At 38.6% G+C, this 19,510-nt stretch overlaps 1 protein-coding gene across 1 annotated transcript; it reads right to left on the bottom strand.

Annotated features, from left to right (window-relative positions):
- Positions 1-583: 583 nt before the first annotated feature.
- On the bottom strand, positions 584-18,151 carry LOC122765835 (adenylate cyclase type 4-like). The gene is made up of 26 exons (XM_044020274.1): positions 17,980-18,151; positions 16,606-17,655; positions 13,138-13,335; positions 12,579-12,740; positions 11,734-11,883; positions 10,675-10,829; positions 9,627-9,738; positions 9,375-9,502; positions 8,215-8,373; positions 7,952-8,111; positions 7,635-7,811; positions 7,520-7,551; positions 7,244-7,297; positions 6,981-7,044; positions 6,210-6,307; positions 5,844-5,928; positions 5,590-5,727; positions 5,174-5,251; positions 4,371-4,546; positions 3,199-3,283; positions 2,621-2,779; positions 2,089-2,235; positions 1,881-1,988; positions 1,638-1,752; positions 1,285-1,409; positions 584-1,193 (listed from the first exon to the last, which is right to left on the bottom strand). The coding sequence occupies exons 2-26, from the start codon at positions 17,365-17,367 to the stop codon at positions 1,059-1,061; spliced, it is 3,762 nt and encodes a 1,253-aa protein (XP_043876209.1). The 5' UTR covers positions 17,368-17,655; positions 17,980-18,151; the 3' UTR covers positions 584-1,058.
- Positions 18,152-19,510: the final 1,359 nt, after the last annotated feature.

Below are 19,510 nucleotides of genomic sequence, written 5' to 3'. Positions count from 1 at the left end.
GTGTTTTCTCTATTCTTTTTTTTTAAATTGAATTGAATTTAAGTTGCCAGCCATTGGAGTTTTAGAATAAATATAAATAATGCCACATAAATATTGCAAATAAGACAAAAAATATCGACCAGTTATTATACCAGTAGAATCTGAATATTCTGAAAGAAAACGGTTGAACAAAATCAAAATAAAAGGACTTGAATTGGTATCACACAGAGAACTAAGTTAATTCAAACAAAATTGAACAGGTTATATCAAAAATAACTCTTTAGAATTTATTTTTATATATTATATTTATTATTTTACCTAAACTTTTTTTTTAAGTTTGACAAACAATTCTCTTTTTAGAGTGTATTTTTTTAATTTGATGAACAATCTTCTAATTTTCACTTTAATTTTTTAAATTTGAACCATTTCCTACTTTTTTCAGAGTAATATTTTAAATTTGTCAGACCGTTTTCTTTTTTTCAGTGTAATATATTGAATTTGATAGACTGTTTTCTTTTCACCCTCTTTTGGAGGATAAAGCGGTAGAAGATGAATGAATAAATGAATGAATGTTTTCTTGTTTCAGTGTGTAATCTTTTTAAATCTGACTGACCCATTTTCATCTTTTAAATTTGAGGAACCATTTTCCTTTTTCAGTGTAATCTTTCACGTTTGATGAACCACTCTCCAGTAAAATAACCACAGTAACATACGTAAGTACTAAGTGTGAGATAATAAAACACGGTATCGGAATAAAACACACATTTAAATGCAGATACAGTAACAGCTCAACAGTCCAGAGAAAACTAGTAGTCTCTTGTCATCAGCTGAGGATTTTAGCGTCTTCATTTAAACCGGCCGGGAATTTATTTAGCGTCTCATCCCAAAGACAAAAGTCAGCTCCTTGGTCGATGTAAATGATTGACAGGCGACGACCTGCGTTACCACATCGTTGCGTTCACATGTGTGGGAGACCAGGACCAGAATCCATTTTCTTTCATTAAAACAACCAAAAAAAACCATTGTAGCTAAAGTTCAGAGCCACAATTTAAATCCGCTCAGTATTTACACCCTGAAGGTCAGAACTGAGGCGACGGGTGTTCCGCGTTGACAAAATACGTGGTGAGTTGACCTTTGCCCTTGACGTTGACCACTCCCCTGAGGGTGACGCTGTAGCCGACACTCTCCGCCATCTGCGCAGTCTCCCCCGTCACCTGAAAACAAAAAAGAAAATGACTATTTTCTCCTCTTCATCCACCTCGGCAACAAACAAGTTATCCAATCATCCGTCTCTTTTCCTCACACCTGTATCTTGTCCAACACGCCGGTGCTGTCCATCCTGCTCGCCACGTTCACAGTGTTCCCCCAGATGTCATACTGAGGTTTGTGAGCGCCAATAACACCAGCAATCACCGGCCCGTGGTTCACCCCTGTGGATAAAAACCACAAAATAAGAAGCACTATTTCTTAAAAGTCCCTTTTAAAGGCCTTTGGCGACAAGAAGACACTTATATCGCGGAGCCTGGTGAGTGTGTATCGCAAAACTAATGAAAAATCCCAAACTATTATAACCTCATGTTCATCAACTGAACAGAAACACACAATATTTATTAAATAATTTGCAGTAATTGTACAGAAAAAAAGGGTATTTAACTCACCGATCCTGAGTTTGAAGCTGTTGAAGGAGTGCGTGTTGATGAGCTCCAGTTTGGCCATGAGAGCCAACGCAAAGTCCACCATGGCTCGCACATGACTGTAGGACAGCTCCTGTTTCTGCAGGGGGCGCCAGAGGTCACGTTATCATTCCCTCTCATGAGGACAAGAGCACGTTTACCTGGACTCTGCTCAGCCCAGATCTGCTCTTTAGGAGGCAGTGTTCTGGAATGATTTGTTGTCTTTACCTTTATTTCATCACCGGGCGGTGAGTGAGTCAGACCTGCAGCTGCCATGTACGTGCTGCCAATTGTTTTGATTTTCTCCACCGACGAGAATTTGGGTTTGGAGAGCAGCTGTGTGCAAGAAGAGCAGGAATGTGAGACCAAAAGAAAGAAATAAACAAAACAAAAGAGACAAAATGTCCCGTCCCACGCTGCTGCTGACACCACGTACCTCGTCAAAGTCGGATATGATCTCGTTGAGGAAGCGCAGACACTCCAATCCGTCCCTGTTGGTGCTGCTCTCGCTGTAAAACTCTTTGAACTGAGGCACCGAGGCGAACATCACACACACGCAGTCGTATGACTGGCTGTACAGGTCCTGAAAAATAAGAAAAGTATATATACGTATATACGAAAAATGTTTGCGATTTCCTACAAAAGTAATCTTTCTGGTAAAGAAAATATCTTTAAAAGTAGGTTTTGTAACAAAGAAAATGTACATTTTTTTATCATTTATCTATTCTCAGAAGGTTTCTATAACTCAGAGATTTCAAAAACACCCACCAAATTGTATTAAATGAAAGCAGAAGACTTTTTTTCTGCCTTTCCACGAAAATTATTCCATTTTTCTGCCTTTACGCCAATGACTTACACACAGAATAAGACAATTAATGTATTTTTTAAATCCTAATTCACGGAGCATCTCTTTGTGTACGTAGCGTTTTTGGTAGAAATTGAATCTGTGTCTTGATCTGTTTACAAACCTGGTTGCGAATACTTTTGCCCATGAAGAAGGAGGCGACGTGCAGCGGCAGGACGTTCTGGAGGAGGAGCTTGTTGACGTTCTCCATGGTCTCCATCTCCTCCCGCTCCGTTTGGAAGCAGCGCTCCAACAGGAAGTCCACGCGGCAACCAAGCTCGTCCTGACACGAAAACTCATTTATTTTATTTTATTTTACATCTCGTCTTCCTGACTTAATTTTGTGTCATTCAATTTTTCATTTAAACACTTTTTTCTTATCCTATGCAATATAATCTCATTTAATCTCTTTTCTCATCTATCATTTCATCTTGTCTCATTTACTCTCCTTTCATTTATCATCTGTCCTATCTCATTTTGGCTCATTAAATCTATCTTTAGCTTATATAATCTCATTTAATGGTTTTTTTAAAATAACTTTTCTTATTCCATTCTATCTCATCTTATATTTTAGCTCATTTAATCTCTTTTCTCATCTCGTCTATCCACCGCTCATTTGTCGTATCTCGTCTACCTCACATAATCTCTCCTATTTCATCACTCTATCGATGTAATCTCATCTCTCATCTCATCGTCACTCACCTGCCGGGCCAGTATTAGACAGATGATGTAAAAGATAACCAGCCAAACCCCAGACATGATGAGAGGGTCCTTTAAGACTCCGGGCCTGTAACAAACAAAAACAAAACACATATTCACCCTTTAACATGATCTCAAACCTTTTTTTTTTAATTTATTTTCAGAACATAATCCTGCAGACAAGATTGTCTCGTGTCTCTCAGCTCACACAGCGAGGACACTTTACAGCGAGCCTTTACAAACACACTCCTGGATAAATAATGATGACCTGAAACTAGAGACGAGGATTTCCTGTCCGGACGAACACAAACAAAAAAAGGCTGGACATTTGACACCTGAAGCCATCTCGACGAACGAAACTTTGCGATGAACAGCTGAACACATTTATAGTCACGTCTGAACAGCACAAATAAACATAATACAATACTAAATACTATATATATATATATATATACATATATACTTTAATATAACATACGGTTTATGTTAACATCTATTTATTTCATAAAATAACCTGAAGAATTTACATCTATAGTGTTATTTTATTTAGTCTCGACATGTTACTTACTGTATTTAATTTTATCTTATCTTACTGTATTTTATTTTAGATTACTGTATCTAATTATATCTTAACTTACTGTATTTTATTTCATCTTATGTTATTGTATTTTCATTAATGAATTTTATTTGATCTTAACTGACTGTATTTTATTTTATCTTATTGCATTTTATTTTATTTGGTCTTATCTTATCATATTTTATTTTATCTTGTCTTACTGTATATTATCTTAGCTTAATGTATCTCAATGTATTTTACCTTATCATATCTTGTTGTATCTTATCTTATCCTATAAAGTTGTTTAACATCTAATCACATTTATCTGAATTTAATTTTACGCTTATCCGATTCATCCACAGAATATTTTCTCTGACAGAAAATAAAATCTTTGGCGGTCAAAAAGAACCCACAATACTTTCCAGGGGCCTGAATTAAGGTCTAAAAATCTTTATCCTAAACAATGTGAAAGAAGAATGAATGTTACAATGAAAAAAACGTCCATAAGTTTGAATTGAAACCATATTTTTGTGTCAGTTTAAACACCGGAGCAGCAACCTGCGTCTTTTTAAACGTTTGACGAGTCACCGGCTGCGGCTGCCTCTGCAGTGTCACTCACTTTGTGCTGTTGTACAGCAGGTCCACGAGGCAGATGGACCTGGACGCGTACACGTGGAGGAAGAGCGCCAGGTAAACCACCACGGCCAGCGTGAGCAGCAGAACCTTCAGCGACAAACACGTCCTGACGAACACGATCACTCCCAGCATGGCCAGCAGGCAGCAGAACAGGTAGTACTGAGGGAGAGACAAAGAAATGTGAGATTATGCATGTTTACTAAAGTAAGATTAAAACAAGATTTCTGATTGTTTCAGCTTCTTCAACGTGAATATTTTCTCGTTTCTTTGCTCCATATCACAAAGTAATCATCAAAAAACTCAATCATTTCGGTTTGTGGACAAAACAAGACATTTGAGAACGTCATCATTTCCAGGTTTCCAAACACTGAACACCATTTTTTTAACGTTTTCCGACTTTGTATGGATTGAAAATAATCGACAAATTAATCGATTATGAAAATGATCGTTAGTTGGAGCTCTAGCATCATCTATAAATTCAAACTTTTACACCCTGAACTGTTTGGATAGAGTACAAGGATTACATTACATTACATGTCATTTAGCAGACGCTTTTATCCAAAGTGACTTACAATAAGTGCATTTAAACATGAGGATAACATGAGTGGCTTAATTGTCTTGAACACAAGCCAAAAGAAGAAAAATAACAGGTGAAATTGAAAACAAAATCAAATCAAATAAAAGGCCTACATTTAAAAAAACATTTGTTAAAGGAAAAACAAAAAAAACAATTGTTGTTTTGTAAAACTTGAATGAAGATCGTTAAGCATCACTTCTGGTTCTTACAGGCACGGTGTAGAGTTTGAAACCCTCCAGTTCTGTACTGTTGCTGATGGAGGTGCAGTTGTTTCCAGGCAGGAAAAACTGAAACGACAATTAAAAAAGAAAACTGTGATTAAATAAGGAAAAAGTACAGGAATTAAGAGAAAATAAATGATTTTTTGTCAAGGTTCTTTCACACCATGAGCAAACACTAGGTGTCAGTGGAGAGAGAGAAAACAACAACTCCCTTTTAGGGAAGAAAGGAAGAAATCTCTGATGTGCAGCATCTGCCTAGGCCGGTCGTGGTGAAAGGGGAAAAATGGAGGTGGGGGAAAAGGCAAAGATTTTGGTGACAGATGAATGAATGAATGAGAAAGAATCACATCAGTATCACAAGAAAGTAAAAAAAAAGGAGATACATGATGATGAGTGGAACTTACAAAATTGAGGATGGCCATGAGCAGCGTGATGAGCACAACAAGTGTGACCACAAACACACGCAGCGCCGCCCTGGTGGACAGACTGCGGGAAAGTCCCGAAATCCACTGGATGCCAAAGGGAATCTTTGAGCGCCACTTCTATAAAAATAAATAGAAAAACAACAAATAAAACCACGTTTAGCTTCGAAATCAATCTTTAATTCATGTAAACTATAAAGTATTTTCAACAGAGACACCACCAGCGGTTTGTTTACCTCCAAGTATCCGGTGAACGCGATGGACAGAAGCAGCACGAGCACGGGGAAGGTTGCTCCGTAAGACACCGCTAACTCAAAGTTCCTGAAAGATTTAGAATTTAGATTCATTTAATGTCACGAGCTAAATTCTGTGATTAAAAAATACCTCCTTTAGCCATTTTTTGCCATATTAAAAAAAGTCACTTTGTGTTTAAAATAGAGCAAATCAGGTACGTTTTTAGATGTATTATGAATATCTCTTGTCCAAACAACGTCAAAGTCGGCACCGTACACGCCGGGGCCCTGACTGAGTCACCTGCCAAATTTGAAGACTGTCAATCTTCCCGTTTTCTGTTCCTTTTTTCAAAATAAAAGAGAACTCACCTCTCAGAGACGAGCATCTGGACAGTGAAGAGAGTGACGAAGATGAAAGAGACGATGCTGATGGAGTGATGCAGACCCTTCACTTCTGTGAATCTGAACTGCAAACACACACACACACACACAGTGGTGTTATTGAATTGGTGTTATTGTTGAGATAAAGAAATAAAGAGTTTAAAGACTGTTCCGTTCCATAGCAAAGTTTGTGGTTTTGTGATTATCTGTTCTTAAAGGGAGAAGAAAAGATTGAGTAGCGCTGGTTCAAACCAGTTCTGATATCTGATAGTGTCCTGAACATGAACCTATGCAGACGAGTAAGAAAAACTTATAAAACTTCCTCCTCTAATTCCGCTGTTATTTGTCCGTTATCTAGTTCCGCATACTTAATGTTCAGCTCATATTATTTTCCCCCTTGGAACGCACTCATTTTCTACTACTCACACATTCCATGTATTTTAAACTTCGAAAAAAATTCAGCTCTTTGATGACATTCATACCGTGTTTTTTAATCCCTCATTTTGCACTCATTTGAGAGCTTCTTTCTAGACATTGAGACATTCAATAAGAAACTTAAACTCATCGTTTTAACTACTCAGTTCAATACAGAGTGCCAGATTGGATTTAGCTCAGGTGGGAATGTAGAAATACAACTCCAATTTCTGCAGATATTGCCTTTTGTAGTAACGGTTGAGATTAAACAGCTAAAATGAAAGAACTGATTCAGAATATGAAGTATAAACACGTACAAAAACACAGAACTGGGGATAAATCTACCTGTTTCTCCAGACTGAGGTCGTTAAACAGCAGAGTCAAACAGTTGAGCTTCTTTGCCCTCCGCCTGGATTTCAAAATAAGAGCATCATTAGATGAAGAATCAAAAATAAACAATGAATAAAAGATGGAAAAAAAAACCCAATCATTTTAGTACTATATGTAAAGAAAGGATAGAACTCAATAATGCCACAATACTTTCCTTTCACACTTTCTTTTCTCATGATTCTCAGATTTATTTATACTTTGATTCATTAAAAACATACCCTGCTGTCTCGAGTGTGCCCAGAGATCCCCTGACACGATTATCCACAACCAGACTGGTACAAAAATAAAAAATAAAACAAAGAGAGAGAGAGAGAGAGAGATTAAAACAAACCAGCTGGAAACTATTGTTGGTTCACATACAAAAAAATCTGATCTAACCCTTTAAGTACTAATGTTTTTTAATGAACAGTTAAATTCAGTCAGTTATGGGGGAAGAAGACCCAAGATGGACTTTTTAAGGAGATTTTAGTATTTTAGTATTTCTGGGGTCTTACCAGCCGGGGTCGCTCTGACACGTTGGACTGTCCTGAAGCAAACAGACCAAAACACAGTGTCAACAACGACATTTTTCAACGTAACACAGCAAAGACTATAGGAGCAAATACATACGAGCGTCAGCTGTGACTGGTTGGTGATAACTTTGGAGGGGACGATTCTCTTCTTGGAGGCTTTGGCGTCAGGGTTGCTCAGGTCAGCGAAAGGGTGGATGGTTCGCCAGGACTGCATGTACTGAGACATGCGGACTGAGGCACGCTGCCTGGTCTCACCTGACGCTAAAGTGTGCATCTGAAAGGAAGAATTATTTCAAGTTTTTGAAATAAGATTTTAAAATTGTGCATAAATGAGACACAAACAATTTTTAATTAAAAAAAACAACAACAAAACAACAGATTACAGAAAAATAGCACACAAACATGCTCACTGACCTGTTTTGGCCTCCTGGGGGCGCTCACTGGCTTACGAGGGTCAATCACCAGGTAGGTTTTTCGTCCTTGAAGAAGAGGATCTCGACTCCCTCCGTTCCCCTCCTCCACTTGGTACACTCCATTCAAATGATGCAGCGTCTCCTCTGTGATGTGGACCCGTCTGTTGACAATAACGGTTTAATAGATTTTGAAAGTTAATTTGAATCAGTATTTTCTATCAGACTTCCTTTTTCTTATGTCTCAGAGCAGATTTGAAGACTCACTCGGGCAAACCTCCAGACTCCATGTGGTTGGCCAGCGTCACGTCATGTGACCACACGTCGTACTGCCACTTCTGCAGGCCGATCACGCCACAGAGCACGTAGCCCGTGTGAACGCCCACGCGCATGCTGATCTCCACGCCTGTCGCCTCGCGCAGTTTACTGCAAGGACAGACACACAAACAACGGAATAAACACGAGAAAATAATCTGAAATTATGATCTGATGATTATAATCTGCTACTTTGAAGCCCCTTGAGATTAAATTGTGATCCCATTTTCCCATCATTTCAATACAAAAGTGTTAGTTTTAATACAGAACAATGTATAAAAGTAAAAAAGTAAAAAAACAGACATGGGTCACATGAAATTAGTTAGGAGGGACTGCATATGGCCCACGAGCCAAAGGTTTGAGACCTGGCCAAAACAAAGCCTTATCTATCTATTCCTAACCTTAACCTTAACCTTAACCAGTTAATGCCTAACACTAACTTAAACCTAATCACAATCCTAATCTTAGTTCTTAAAGTCACCAGCTCTTCAAATATGAGGTTCTGCCTCATTAGGACCAGGTTTTTGTCTCAATGAGGACTACTGATCCTGACAAGGTCCATATTTATGTCAAAAAACAATTATTAAAAACATTTATTAAATACAAAATCAAAGAGAACCTTCATTTATTCTGCAAAATTAGAATTTAGTAGGTAGCTACAGCTATGTTGTTTTTTTTAAAAGGAAAAACGATTGTATTGGATAATTATTGGTGGAAAGTCAAGGTTGTGATATTAGTATTGTGTCGGACAAATAAAGTAGTGGGGTTCACGACTTCTCTCACTGTGTTTAATCACCAATAATGTGACATACAGTACAGTGAGGGTTCAGTTGCAGAGAAAAACTATCATGAAACACAAGAGTCGCGTTGTTGTGGAGCCGAGCTAGTAAAATCCGATGCAAATCAGTGGCACAGTTAACTGCGACTGCAGTAACAGAGATAAGCTAATGAGCTATGCTAACACGACACGAACGTGTGAGCACATTAGTGAGGTCATTTTTAAGCCAAGCTTCTTTTTTGATTTTAGGGCATGGCCCATGGCCAGGAGGCTCCACAGGCGCAGATAAGTGCTGCCCACTGCCCCTGCATCTGGCTTGTGTGGACGAACTGACCTGATGGCCGTGCACATGTCCAGTCCCATTTGTACACAGTTCCTGGCGTGAGTGGGAATTGGGTCCGGGAGACCGGACACACAGTAGTAGCAGTCGCCGAGGATCTTAATGCGAAGACATCCGTTCCTCTAAAGACGGGGGAATGAAAATGGAGGGAGACCGTCAGACAAAATTACGACATAAAGGTTTTTGTTGATTATTTGTTCGTGTGATTATGTGCATTATGTGCAGTAGCCTGGAGGCTAATTTCACCTTTGCTATGTCGTCGAACCTTCCAAAGAGCTTGTTGAGCACGGCGACCAGCTCCTCTGGAGTGCAGCTGCTCGCTAACTTTGTGAAGCCCACGATGTCCGCGTACAAGATGCTGTGCATACAAACGCAGGTAAATACAAAATAAAAATATGAGGCACAAACACGCAAATAAAAGCTCATTTAAGATGACAGGCCTTTTTCGTGGCAGCCAATTTGATTAACAATGGCTTAATTCAATTTAAGTGGCAGTGAACCAGCATGAAACCTGACACTAAGGAATCTAAATGGAACTCAGCCATCATTCATTTAATTATTTATTTACACTTGTGGTTTTCCTCTGTGACCTCTCAAAATGGCTGCCTTTTACCAGTGCTGTAATTAGCTGTAAAACTAAAACATGCCTCTGCATAGCTTTGTGTCACATTTTTGAATACCCAAGTAATAATATACATATATATATAAATATATATATGGTAAGACTACAATAGAAAAATATAATACCATAAACATGTTTATTACTTTGGTCTAGAATCTTAACTTTTATGCCATGATTGAATGAAGTTATTTAAATGAAAAATGTGTCTTTCTAAAGATGAACAACATGGTGTCATGAGTGATATATGTATATGTATATATACATACATACATATACATAATGTTTATATAATATATATATGCATATATATCTGTACAATATAACTTACAATATACATTTTCGTAAAGGAACAAACTTGGAACGAAAAGGATAGAAGTCAAATAGGGCACCTGCCATCTAGTGAATCTTTTTGGTAACTGCAGGCAGTGTGCATATCAGCATCTATATAATTTTCCTTTTCTTTTATAGAAAATGTTGTTTTGAGTCTCTTAACAATGGTTTATATATTTTTATGTATCTTTTCGAAAGTTTCTTACCCCTGTTGATGGTTTTGTGTAAAATTAAAAAACTTTTTTGAAAGGGTTTATGTCTCTCCATGTTGGTATTTTTTGCATCTTGTTGGTGTATCTATCTGTGTGTGTTCGTATATACTGAATAAAGCGTGATGGTCACCTGACGTCTTTGTGCTGTCGTATGTAGAGGCTGTGGAAGTTGTTGACGTTGGATTCCTTCCCCTTGTCGCTCTTCGGCTTGATCAGTCTCTTTATCACCTCCGTCCTCAGCTCCATAGCGAGGTAGCGTGGCAATACCGACAAGAGGAGCTGCTCCTGTTGCCGGGGAAACAAACATTGAACAGGAGGGAGGTTATGAATTTTTTCTATGCCAGCGAGTCACAGACGTGACAATTTGCCTGCTAGCGACTGGGGTCGTAAAAAAAGAAATAGAAGGCTTTCGAAGGCCTCCTTGAGGCGACGCCGCGTTTGCTCAGCGGATCACATTTCATCTATTTGTGTACGTTTGCGATGAATAAGTGTCAGTTTGAGTTTACCTACGCTATTGCTGCCGAGCTGCAGACGAGTGAATGATTAATCTGTTGACCTAATAGACAGAATAGGATGAAGCAAACAAGCCCAGGCTGTTGAATGAGGCAGATTGCATACAACCATTCCAAGAAAATGTATTTATAGTGTGTAAAAATGTGTTTTTTAAACACCCAGCTGGATGGAAATATAGTTGTCTATATTAAATCATGATGGCGTTGGATGGATTTTGTATTCACCCAGCTATTTACTGAAACGGGGTGCATAGTCGCCCCCACCCAGTGGCTGTGGGTCAAAAGTAGCCCACTGAAGGTTTTGATTTGGCCTGCCAGACAATACTTTATTTATTATTACGTGACAGAAAATCTTAATATATCACTGTTTTTGCAGTTCACTTTTCATGCTCTTTAAAAGACTCAAAAAAATCATTTCCACAAATTGTTCAGCCCAGGAAAAAAACAATTTTTCTTTCAATTAAATCACTTTGTGTGAGAACTTGTTTAATTCTGAGTCTGAGTCACAGAACACAGGTCAGGTTTGTTCAGGTGTGTGTGTCTCAGCATGACACTGCAATAAACCCAGGTATAAGCAAATAAAGACTGGGCCAATTTCAAAAACAATTCTCCTGTTGTAACTGATAAAATACGTCAAATAAAGTAAATTGTGAAAGTGAAACTGTGAGACTTTTAACCTGCTGATATTTCCTTATCTCCTTCTGTGAGCGTATGGTGCTGAACTCCTCTCTCTTCTGATTGGAAATCCTGAGATCGTGCTCCGACGTCCACAGGTGGAAAATCCCGACGCAGTTCACACACAGGAAGAGCACTGCATTCGCAATCAGCTGACGAGAGAAGAGAATAAAGACACAAACGTTATACACTTGTACGCAACAAACACACATTTAATTCTACTTATTTACATTAATAAGGGAAACATCTGTTTGGCATTTGCAAAGATAAATAATAGTTCATGTTGGACCCGGTTCAGGAGCAACAAAAACATGCAGGTCATTTGAAATTTGTTTCCACATTAGCATATGTGTAACTAAATAGCAGCTATATGCTAACCTGCATTTATTTGACAGAAACTAGAAACTAAACATATTCATATGCTATCATGTGCATATATTTATAATTAGGAGCTCAACATACACAAATTAGCATATGCATTTATTTAGCTGCTAATCATTTTCTGCCAAACATACTCACATGTTAGCATATGCGTGTGTTCAGCTGAAACTAACTAGCAGCTCAACATGCGCACATGTTAGCATATGCATGTGTTTAGCTACAACTAACTAGCAGCTCAACATAAGCACATGTTAGCATATGCGTGTGTTCAGCTGAAACTAACTAGAAGCTCAACATACGCACATGTTAGCATATGCGGGTGTTTAGCTGAAACTAACTAGCAGCTCAACATACACACATGTTAGCATATGCGTGTGTTTAGCTACAACTAACTAGCAACTGGTTGTGAATGGTTTGTATTTAAAAAGTTACAAACTACAGTTTTAATTATTTAAACCTACTATACCTGAACAGCCAGGTCCGGCATCTCTGGACTTGTGACAGGAACGTAGATGCTGATGATGATAATGTGCGAAACACTGGTCCCGATCCCAACCATTAGTGCCCAGGCCAGAGAGAGAGGCAGCACAGTGTAGACACTCAGAGAGAGGAAGAGGAAAAACGCTACCTGTTCAAGGTTAAAGGAATAGTTCAGGGTTTTTTTCCCCTTGAAAATAAGGCTGAGAACTGAACTTTGTAAACCACACACTCCGCCGCACCAAAGTCCATGAAGAAAATCATTGTTTTTAGCTTGTGGGGATACAGGAGCTGCTGGTCTACTGCTGCCTCGTGTGGTCAGTTTGTGTCACAGAGGTGAATCCAAATTCAAATTTAAAACACCAAAGTCTCAAAATAACCCACTGGAACTTAATGATGGAGGCAGTAGTGAAGCAACAACTCCTGTGTGTGGTGATTTAAAATCGATGATTTCCTTGATGGACTTTGGTGTGGGAGAGTCAGCGGTTTAAAAACTGAAATAAACTTAATTTTACAAAACTATCTCTTTTAAATTACTTCCTTCTCACCTGCTCCCATGCAGTGACAGGTCCCCCCGTGAAGACGAACACCATGGCGGTGGTGTAAAGCGTCCCCCAGACAAAGAGGGCCAGGGCGCCCCCACAGCGCCGCACAGTGGCGAGCCAAGGCAAACACACGAGCAGGAGCGTGCTGAGACAGAGAACCACGCACACCACGGCCAGAGCACCTACGTGAATGATGATGTCCTGCACAGAGACAGAGACGAAAAACACAAATGTCAAATGTCAAGATATTGTACAATAAAAGTTTTTAAATGTGATAAAAGAAACTTTAAAATAAATGCAGCACAGTTCATGTTTAAAAGGCTCTTCATTTAGTTTTCTCCCAGCTATTTACTAAAACAGCACTGCCCAACATAGGGCCGTGGGCCATAAGTGGTGCGCTGAAGCTTTTTATTTGGCTCGCAGTGACAGAAAATCTAAATATAATATCACTGACTTTGCTGTTCTCTTATCATACAAAATATTATCAAAGACAAAGGTATTTCTTTTAATCTGAGTGTAAACCATTTATAAAGGTTTAAAGGCTGAGCAATGCTTATTTCAGCCCAGGGAAAATGTTTGAGCATTTATGAAATAATACCTTGTGTCTGTGCTACACTGAGGATTGATTACACTGTAAAACATTGGCTGACTAACCTCAAAATATTACTTCTGTCCGTAACACCTGAAATTAACCAAGTTAATTGAAACCAAAGTGAGCAAGATGTCTGTAAAAATATTGTCAAGCATTTTCTTTTGCGATGTGAAAATAATAAAAGTAATATATTTTAATTCAACAGTTGGCGTGATGTTTTTAATCGACATGATTCAATTCAAATGATTTGACCTATTTATGTTCAAGGTTTTTCTGAGGGACTTTCTGATCTAAATGAGATGATTGTGATTGAATGAAATTAAACTAAACACATGTAATGGCACAAACAAGCTAATTGGCATTATTATTACTATTATTAATTATTAAAAGCTATTATTTTTTTTCAGTGAGTCATTATGGGTAATTTTTGGTTCCCCCGCGACATTTCGTTTTACTTTCCTCCTATTCTTCATCTCATATGTTACACAATTATCACATACATTTATCACACACACGAAGAGCACTGCATTCGCAATCAGCTGACGAGAGACGAGAATAAAGACACAAAGGTTATCCGAACGCAACAAACATACAATTTATTCTACTTATTCAAATTAATAACTGAAACTTTCTGTTTGGCATTTGCAAAAATAAATAATAGTTAATGTTGGACCAGGTTCAGGAGCAACAAAATCATTTGAAATTTGTTTCCATAAAGAATATATAAACCCTGCAGCAGATCCCAAACAATTTGAATTGTTTGGAGTTAGGGATCAAGAATTTGAATTTGGAAGCTAATTTTCCAAACATGCAAATCACGCACAAATTACAACATGAACAGCTAATTTGCATTTGCAGCTTTACCATGGGCAACAGTTTTCTTTTGGTGCTAAACATGTGCTAACATATGCACAATTAACCAGCAGCTAAACACATATGTCTATGTTAGCGTATGCATGTGTTTAGCCGCTTGTCATGTTAGCATATGTGTAACTAAATAGCAGCTAAAGATATCTATATACTAACGTTTAGCATATTTTTAATCTCATAAATTACACAATTATCACATACATTTATTTACATTTCTTATTCTCCCTTCCTTTTCTGTGCAACCATACGACTTTCTTTTTCATCACTGGTAAATTATTGACTGACTAATCTAATTTATAATATGTGAGAAAATATAACTTGGTTTTTAGGATTATTTAGTCAATATTTGAATGTACACGAAATAACCTTTGAGTAAGAATTATATGTATATGTACATGTGCATATTCTTAAAAACTATGCAGATTAATGTTCTGTTAAGCAAGTCATTTAATCTACATACTTTCAGTAAGACATAAGAAACACTAATTAACACTTAACTTGACATTCACAATGACCGTGATAATTAGACTGACTTATTTGGAATTATCACCTGGCTCTACAACTAGAGTTCAAGAGGAAATTCATTTTCTTTTTAATTATGTTGGCGTTGTAATTGTTGATTTTCATAAACACAGCAGGAAGACAAAGATGACCTACATACCGCATTGTACGATTTCCACGTTTTTCACTGCAGTGACTGTACTGAATCATCAACAGGCTTTTGTAATTACAGGTTTGATGTTTTATTTCCTGCGCTGCACTCGAGGCTGTAAATGTTTTGCGATCACGCTGACGACGCTCACTGCTCTGATGCAATGGAAACATCATTTGTCTGTGTGTGTGTGTGTGTGTGCGTGTGTGTGTATGGAGGTCATTTTAATCTCTTTCTCTGTCTTCTTCTTCCTGCCCGTCATCTGACTCCATCTGTCTCCGGTAGCCCTGCACAGAGCTTTCCCTCATCATTTCAGCTTCGCTCCACATGTGAGTGCCCGCTGCTTATCTCTGTGCTTCAGATCGTAGTAAATTAAATGTCAGTAGGTTTTTGTGTAAAACAAAGAATTCAGGGGAATTCTAGGGTATCATCAAAACTGTTGAAATTGGGCTCTAGACAACAATTAAACTGGCTATTAAAATAAATATAAAAAAAAGTAAATTGGATAGATTTAGTTTTTTGGCTGAAATGGGAAAAATTTAGAAAATCTACCACAATTAGACTACTATACTAAACCAAAAAACACAGAAGTAAACAAAGAAACTAAGATTTAAGATTTTTGACGTGATGGATGTTGATGTTTTTGGTGCTTCAGATCGTAGTAGATACCAGTAGTAGCAGCAGGAATTCAGGGGGCATCATTGGCATAAAAGCAATTGAAATTACAGTTAGGGTCTGTACATCCACAAAAGCTAGCACTAACGGGCTCAAAACAACAACTAAATTGGCTAAAGATAATAAATGGAATAGTTTTAGGGTTTTGGGCTGAAAGAAGACATTTAAAAGACAGTTATTTTTACATTTATCAACAGTAGAAAAGTGTTAGTTGAAGCCTTGTACTGAATCAAATAGGTTCTGGTGAATTCTCAGGAATCATCAGCATATAAAGGAAACTGCTAAAATTAGTAGTACGGAAAAGCTACGTTATTCAAATACAACATTTGCATTGGCCCTATCGTCAAAGACCGCGCCAAAGCACCAGCTTTACTTATCAGTGCTATCTGAATGTACAGAGATATTCAACAAATAAGATAAAAAGGGGAGCTGGAACCAATACCAGCTAAAATAGGGCCACATGCTGGGTTCACCCTGGTCGCCAGTCCATCACGGAACCAACATCCACAGACCAACAACCCTTCACTCAGTTTAGAGTGTCCAGTTGACCTAATCCCTAATCTGCATGTCTTTGGACTGTGGGAGGAGCAGTCCAAATAATTAATCTCAAACCAGGGAACGTTTTCTTGACCAACAACAATAATAAAACCCTGACGGACAGACATGTGGTGTAATATCTCACCCGTCCTGTGGTGGGAATGAGGATGATGATGACCACGCAGAAGAGCAAGGACAGCACCAGTCCGGACAGCATGGCTGGAGTCTCCTCCACACACCTCAGGAAAGACCTGTGGATCGCCTGATAGCAGCAGCACACGCCGTCCTTCAAACTCTGTCTTGACCTGGTGCTTTGCATGTCATTGTCTTCGTCCGCCCCGTCCCACCAAGAGTCAATGCTGTCCCTTGGGTGGTACATCATGGACGGCTTGTCCGGGAACACAGTAGAACTGACACAAAGCGAGTTGTCTGTGTTTCCTTCAGCTGAATTGTCCCTGTTTCCATATCGACTGTAATTGTCCGTCTTTGAGTCCAAATTAGGTTCTGGGAGATTGACAGAAGAGGCAGGATTTGTGTTTTCAAAGGAGCTTCTGGCTAACGCAGGGTCACCTAGGTCAGCATGTAAACAAGTGTAACCAGGACTAGATCTTGTACTGCTGTAGTCAGAATCACTGTTGCCATTTGTTTCATTTAATGGCACAGAACTGGCCTTGAAAGGTTCGGGAGCATGTGCAGTTTTCACCACTCCTGCATCTAAAGACGCAGTCACTCCAATGACACCACTTGGTGTTTGACTGAATTCATCAAGCTCCAGAGATTTGCCTCCAGTCATTTTGCCTGCTTTACCGGAATCAACCATAATGTCAGGGACTAAAGACACTGCCGGCGCTCCTCCTCCTCCTCCAGGTCCCACCAGACCCTGATGATCCTGTGACTCGTCTGGCATTGTGACGTCTGTCTGTCTGCCGACTTGTCACCTCGTTTCCTCAGGTTGTCCGTCAGACTGTTTCCAGTACATGACAAGACACACAATAGGAACGTGTTTACTCTTGTGTGTCAGATTACATCAATCTTAGTCTGTTCTGAACAAAAACAGCTGATTCTGCTGATGAAGATGATGGTCATTTATACAAAGGTCCTTTAAGGTTCCAGCGAAGCCTGATAAGTAATCTTAAACCAAAGCATAATCCCCTTTGACTAGCACTGATCCATACGACATGGAAGAGGAGCCTTTCTGTAAAAACAAGAGATTAGAACAGCGTTAACACATGAACAACACAAAACAAAGATAAACTTCTTAAGGGGATCATTTTGGTTGTTTGAAGTGTGTCTTTGTAAATTTGTCAACCGCTCCCTCTCCCAAACCAAAGTCTATAGAGAAAATCAGCGTTTTTAGCTCGTGGCAACACAGGAGCTGATTGTGTGTGGGGGGGTGTGTGTTTAACAAAGCGACACAAGCTTAATTATACAGTTTCTTCTTAAGATATCGTAGACGACATAAGCTGACATAGAATCAATTAAACTTTCCCTTATGTCAAAAAACAAACAAACCCTTTACCGTTTCGTGTTTCGACTTGGTCTGTGTCACAAAAGCAAAGTCCAACACTGTGAGCAAGGAAGTTGTTCTGGGCATGGTTTCAATGCCTTTTTCATGACTAGTGTTTACTCGTCATTTCTCCATTATGCAAAACAACTTGTTGGTTAAGCTGCAGCCTCGTTCCCACACACACACACACACACACACACACTTTTCAGGTGTGTACTGGAATGACATGAGCGTGACACACCCATTGCAGGTTGAGGCGTTTTTTCCTGTCCCTGCTTTACTGTAAAAAGCAGCCTCCATTAGTGGTTTTTATCACAACTAAACCATTTTGGTCCCTGGTTGCCTATTTAAAGCTAAAATTAGCAGGTTAGCAACTAGTTTTGTTTCTGGAATGTTCTTCGCGTCACAGTTCACACATCGGGTTAAAAAACAAATGAAATGGTCTTATTTGGCTGAAATTAGCAGGTTCTCTAAGGACAGCATTAAAAAAGGGCAATTAAAGAGTGTGGGTTTCTATTTTATTATTGTTTATTACTGTTTCTTCAGTTGCTCCTTTAATAGATGTTTCTGTTACTGCAAATTCATGAAATAAAAAACAACGCGCACTGTCCAAAGTTGTAAAGAGTAAGGCTGGCTACAGACATTCACGGCTAATGGCTAGGCTAACAGCTATGTAAGGGCCCTGCAGCCATTTTTGAGCCTGATCTCCACCAGCCACAAAACCTATTTGACCCATAAAATGAAGATAACGCCATGTATAAAGTTTTATCTACAAATATAATAGCTAAAGTTTGTGGTTTAGCTTTCCATATTTCAAACACAGGTCTGTTGAGTTCGGGGAGGTTTTTGAATGTCCAATCCGATCCAATCCAAATTTATTTATAAAGCACATTTAAAAACAGTTGAGTGCTGTACAGTTGGACATAAAAACAACATAAGAAAACACTAAGACCAACTTAAAACCAACAGAAACATTAAAATAATAAAAGTGTTAAGACCAATAGGAAAGGAAAGATGGATTAAAATAGGCAACTCTAATGTCGCACTGGAAAAAGACATAGAATGTCTATTTCTTTAGTTGATGGAATATTAAAACTCTGAAGAGTCACATGTTGCAGACCCCTGGTCTATGCTAAGGGCTGGCAGGAATTAAGCAGATGAAGAAGATAGATTGTACTTTAATCCAAACTGAACCTATGTACTCCTGAATCCGCATACGCACAGTACCTCATACAACCTGATTTGAAAAAAATAAATAACTCATAACTTTACTTTATCACCTGGACTCACCTGCAGCCTTTGATTCACTTGCCCAAAGTTTTTTTTTTTTTTTAAGTGTGAAATGTTTGTGTGACACTGATCTTGAGCGACGACAGTAAACTGATTGTTCTCACTCTGATGTGAACTTGGCTGATGAAACTAGTGTTTCGCTCACTTCTGGTTTTGGCAAAATGACGAAGGGGATTTTTCCAGAATGGGCTCCTCTGCTCTTTTTAAAAAGGCCAAAATCAAACGATCTCAAAAATGATTAGTAGTTTTTTCA

The sequence above is a fragment of the Solea senegalensis genome, linkage group LG3 (assembly GCF_019176455.1).
Source record: "Solea senegalensis isolate Sse05_10M linkage group LG3, IFAPA_SoseM_1, whole genome shotgun sequence".
Classification (NCBI taxonomy): Eukaryota; Metazoa; Chordata; class Actinopteri; order Pleuronectiformes; family Soleidae; genus Solea; species Solea senegalensis.
Note: the sequence above shows the minus strand (reverse complement) of the source record. Positions and strands in the feature narration are given on the sequence as shown.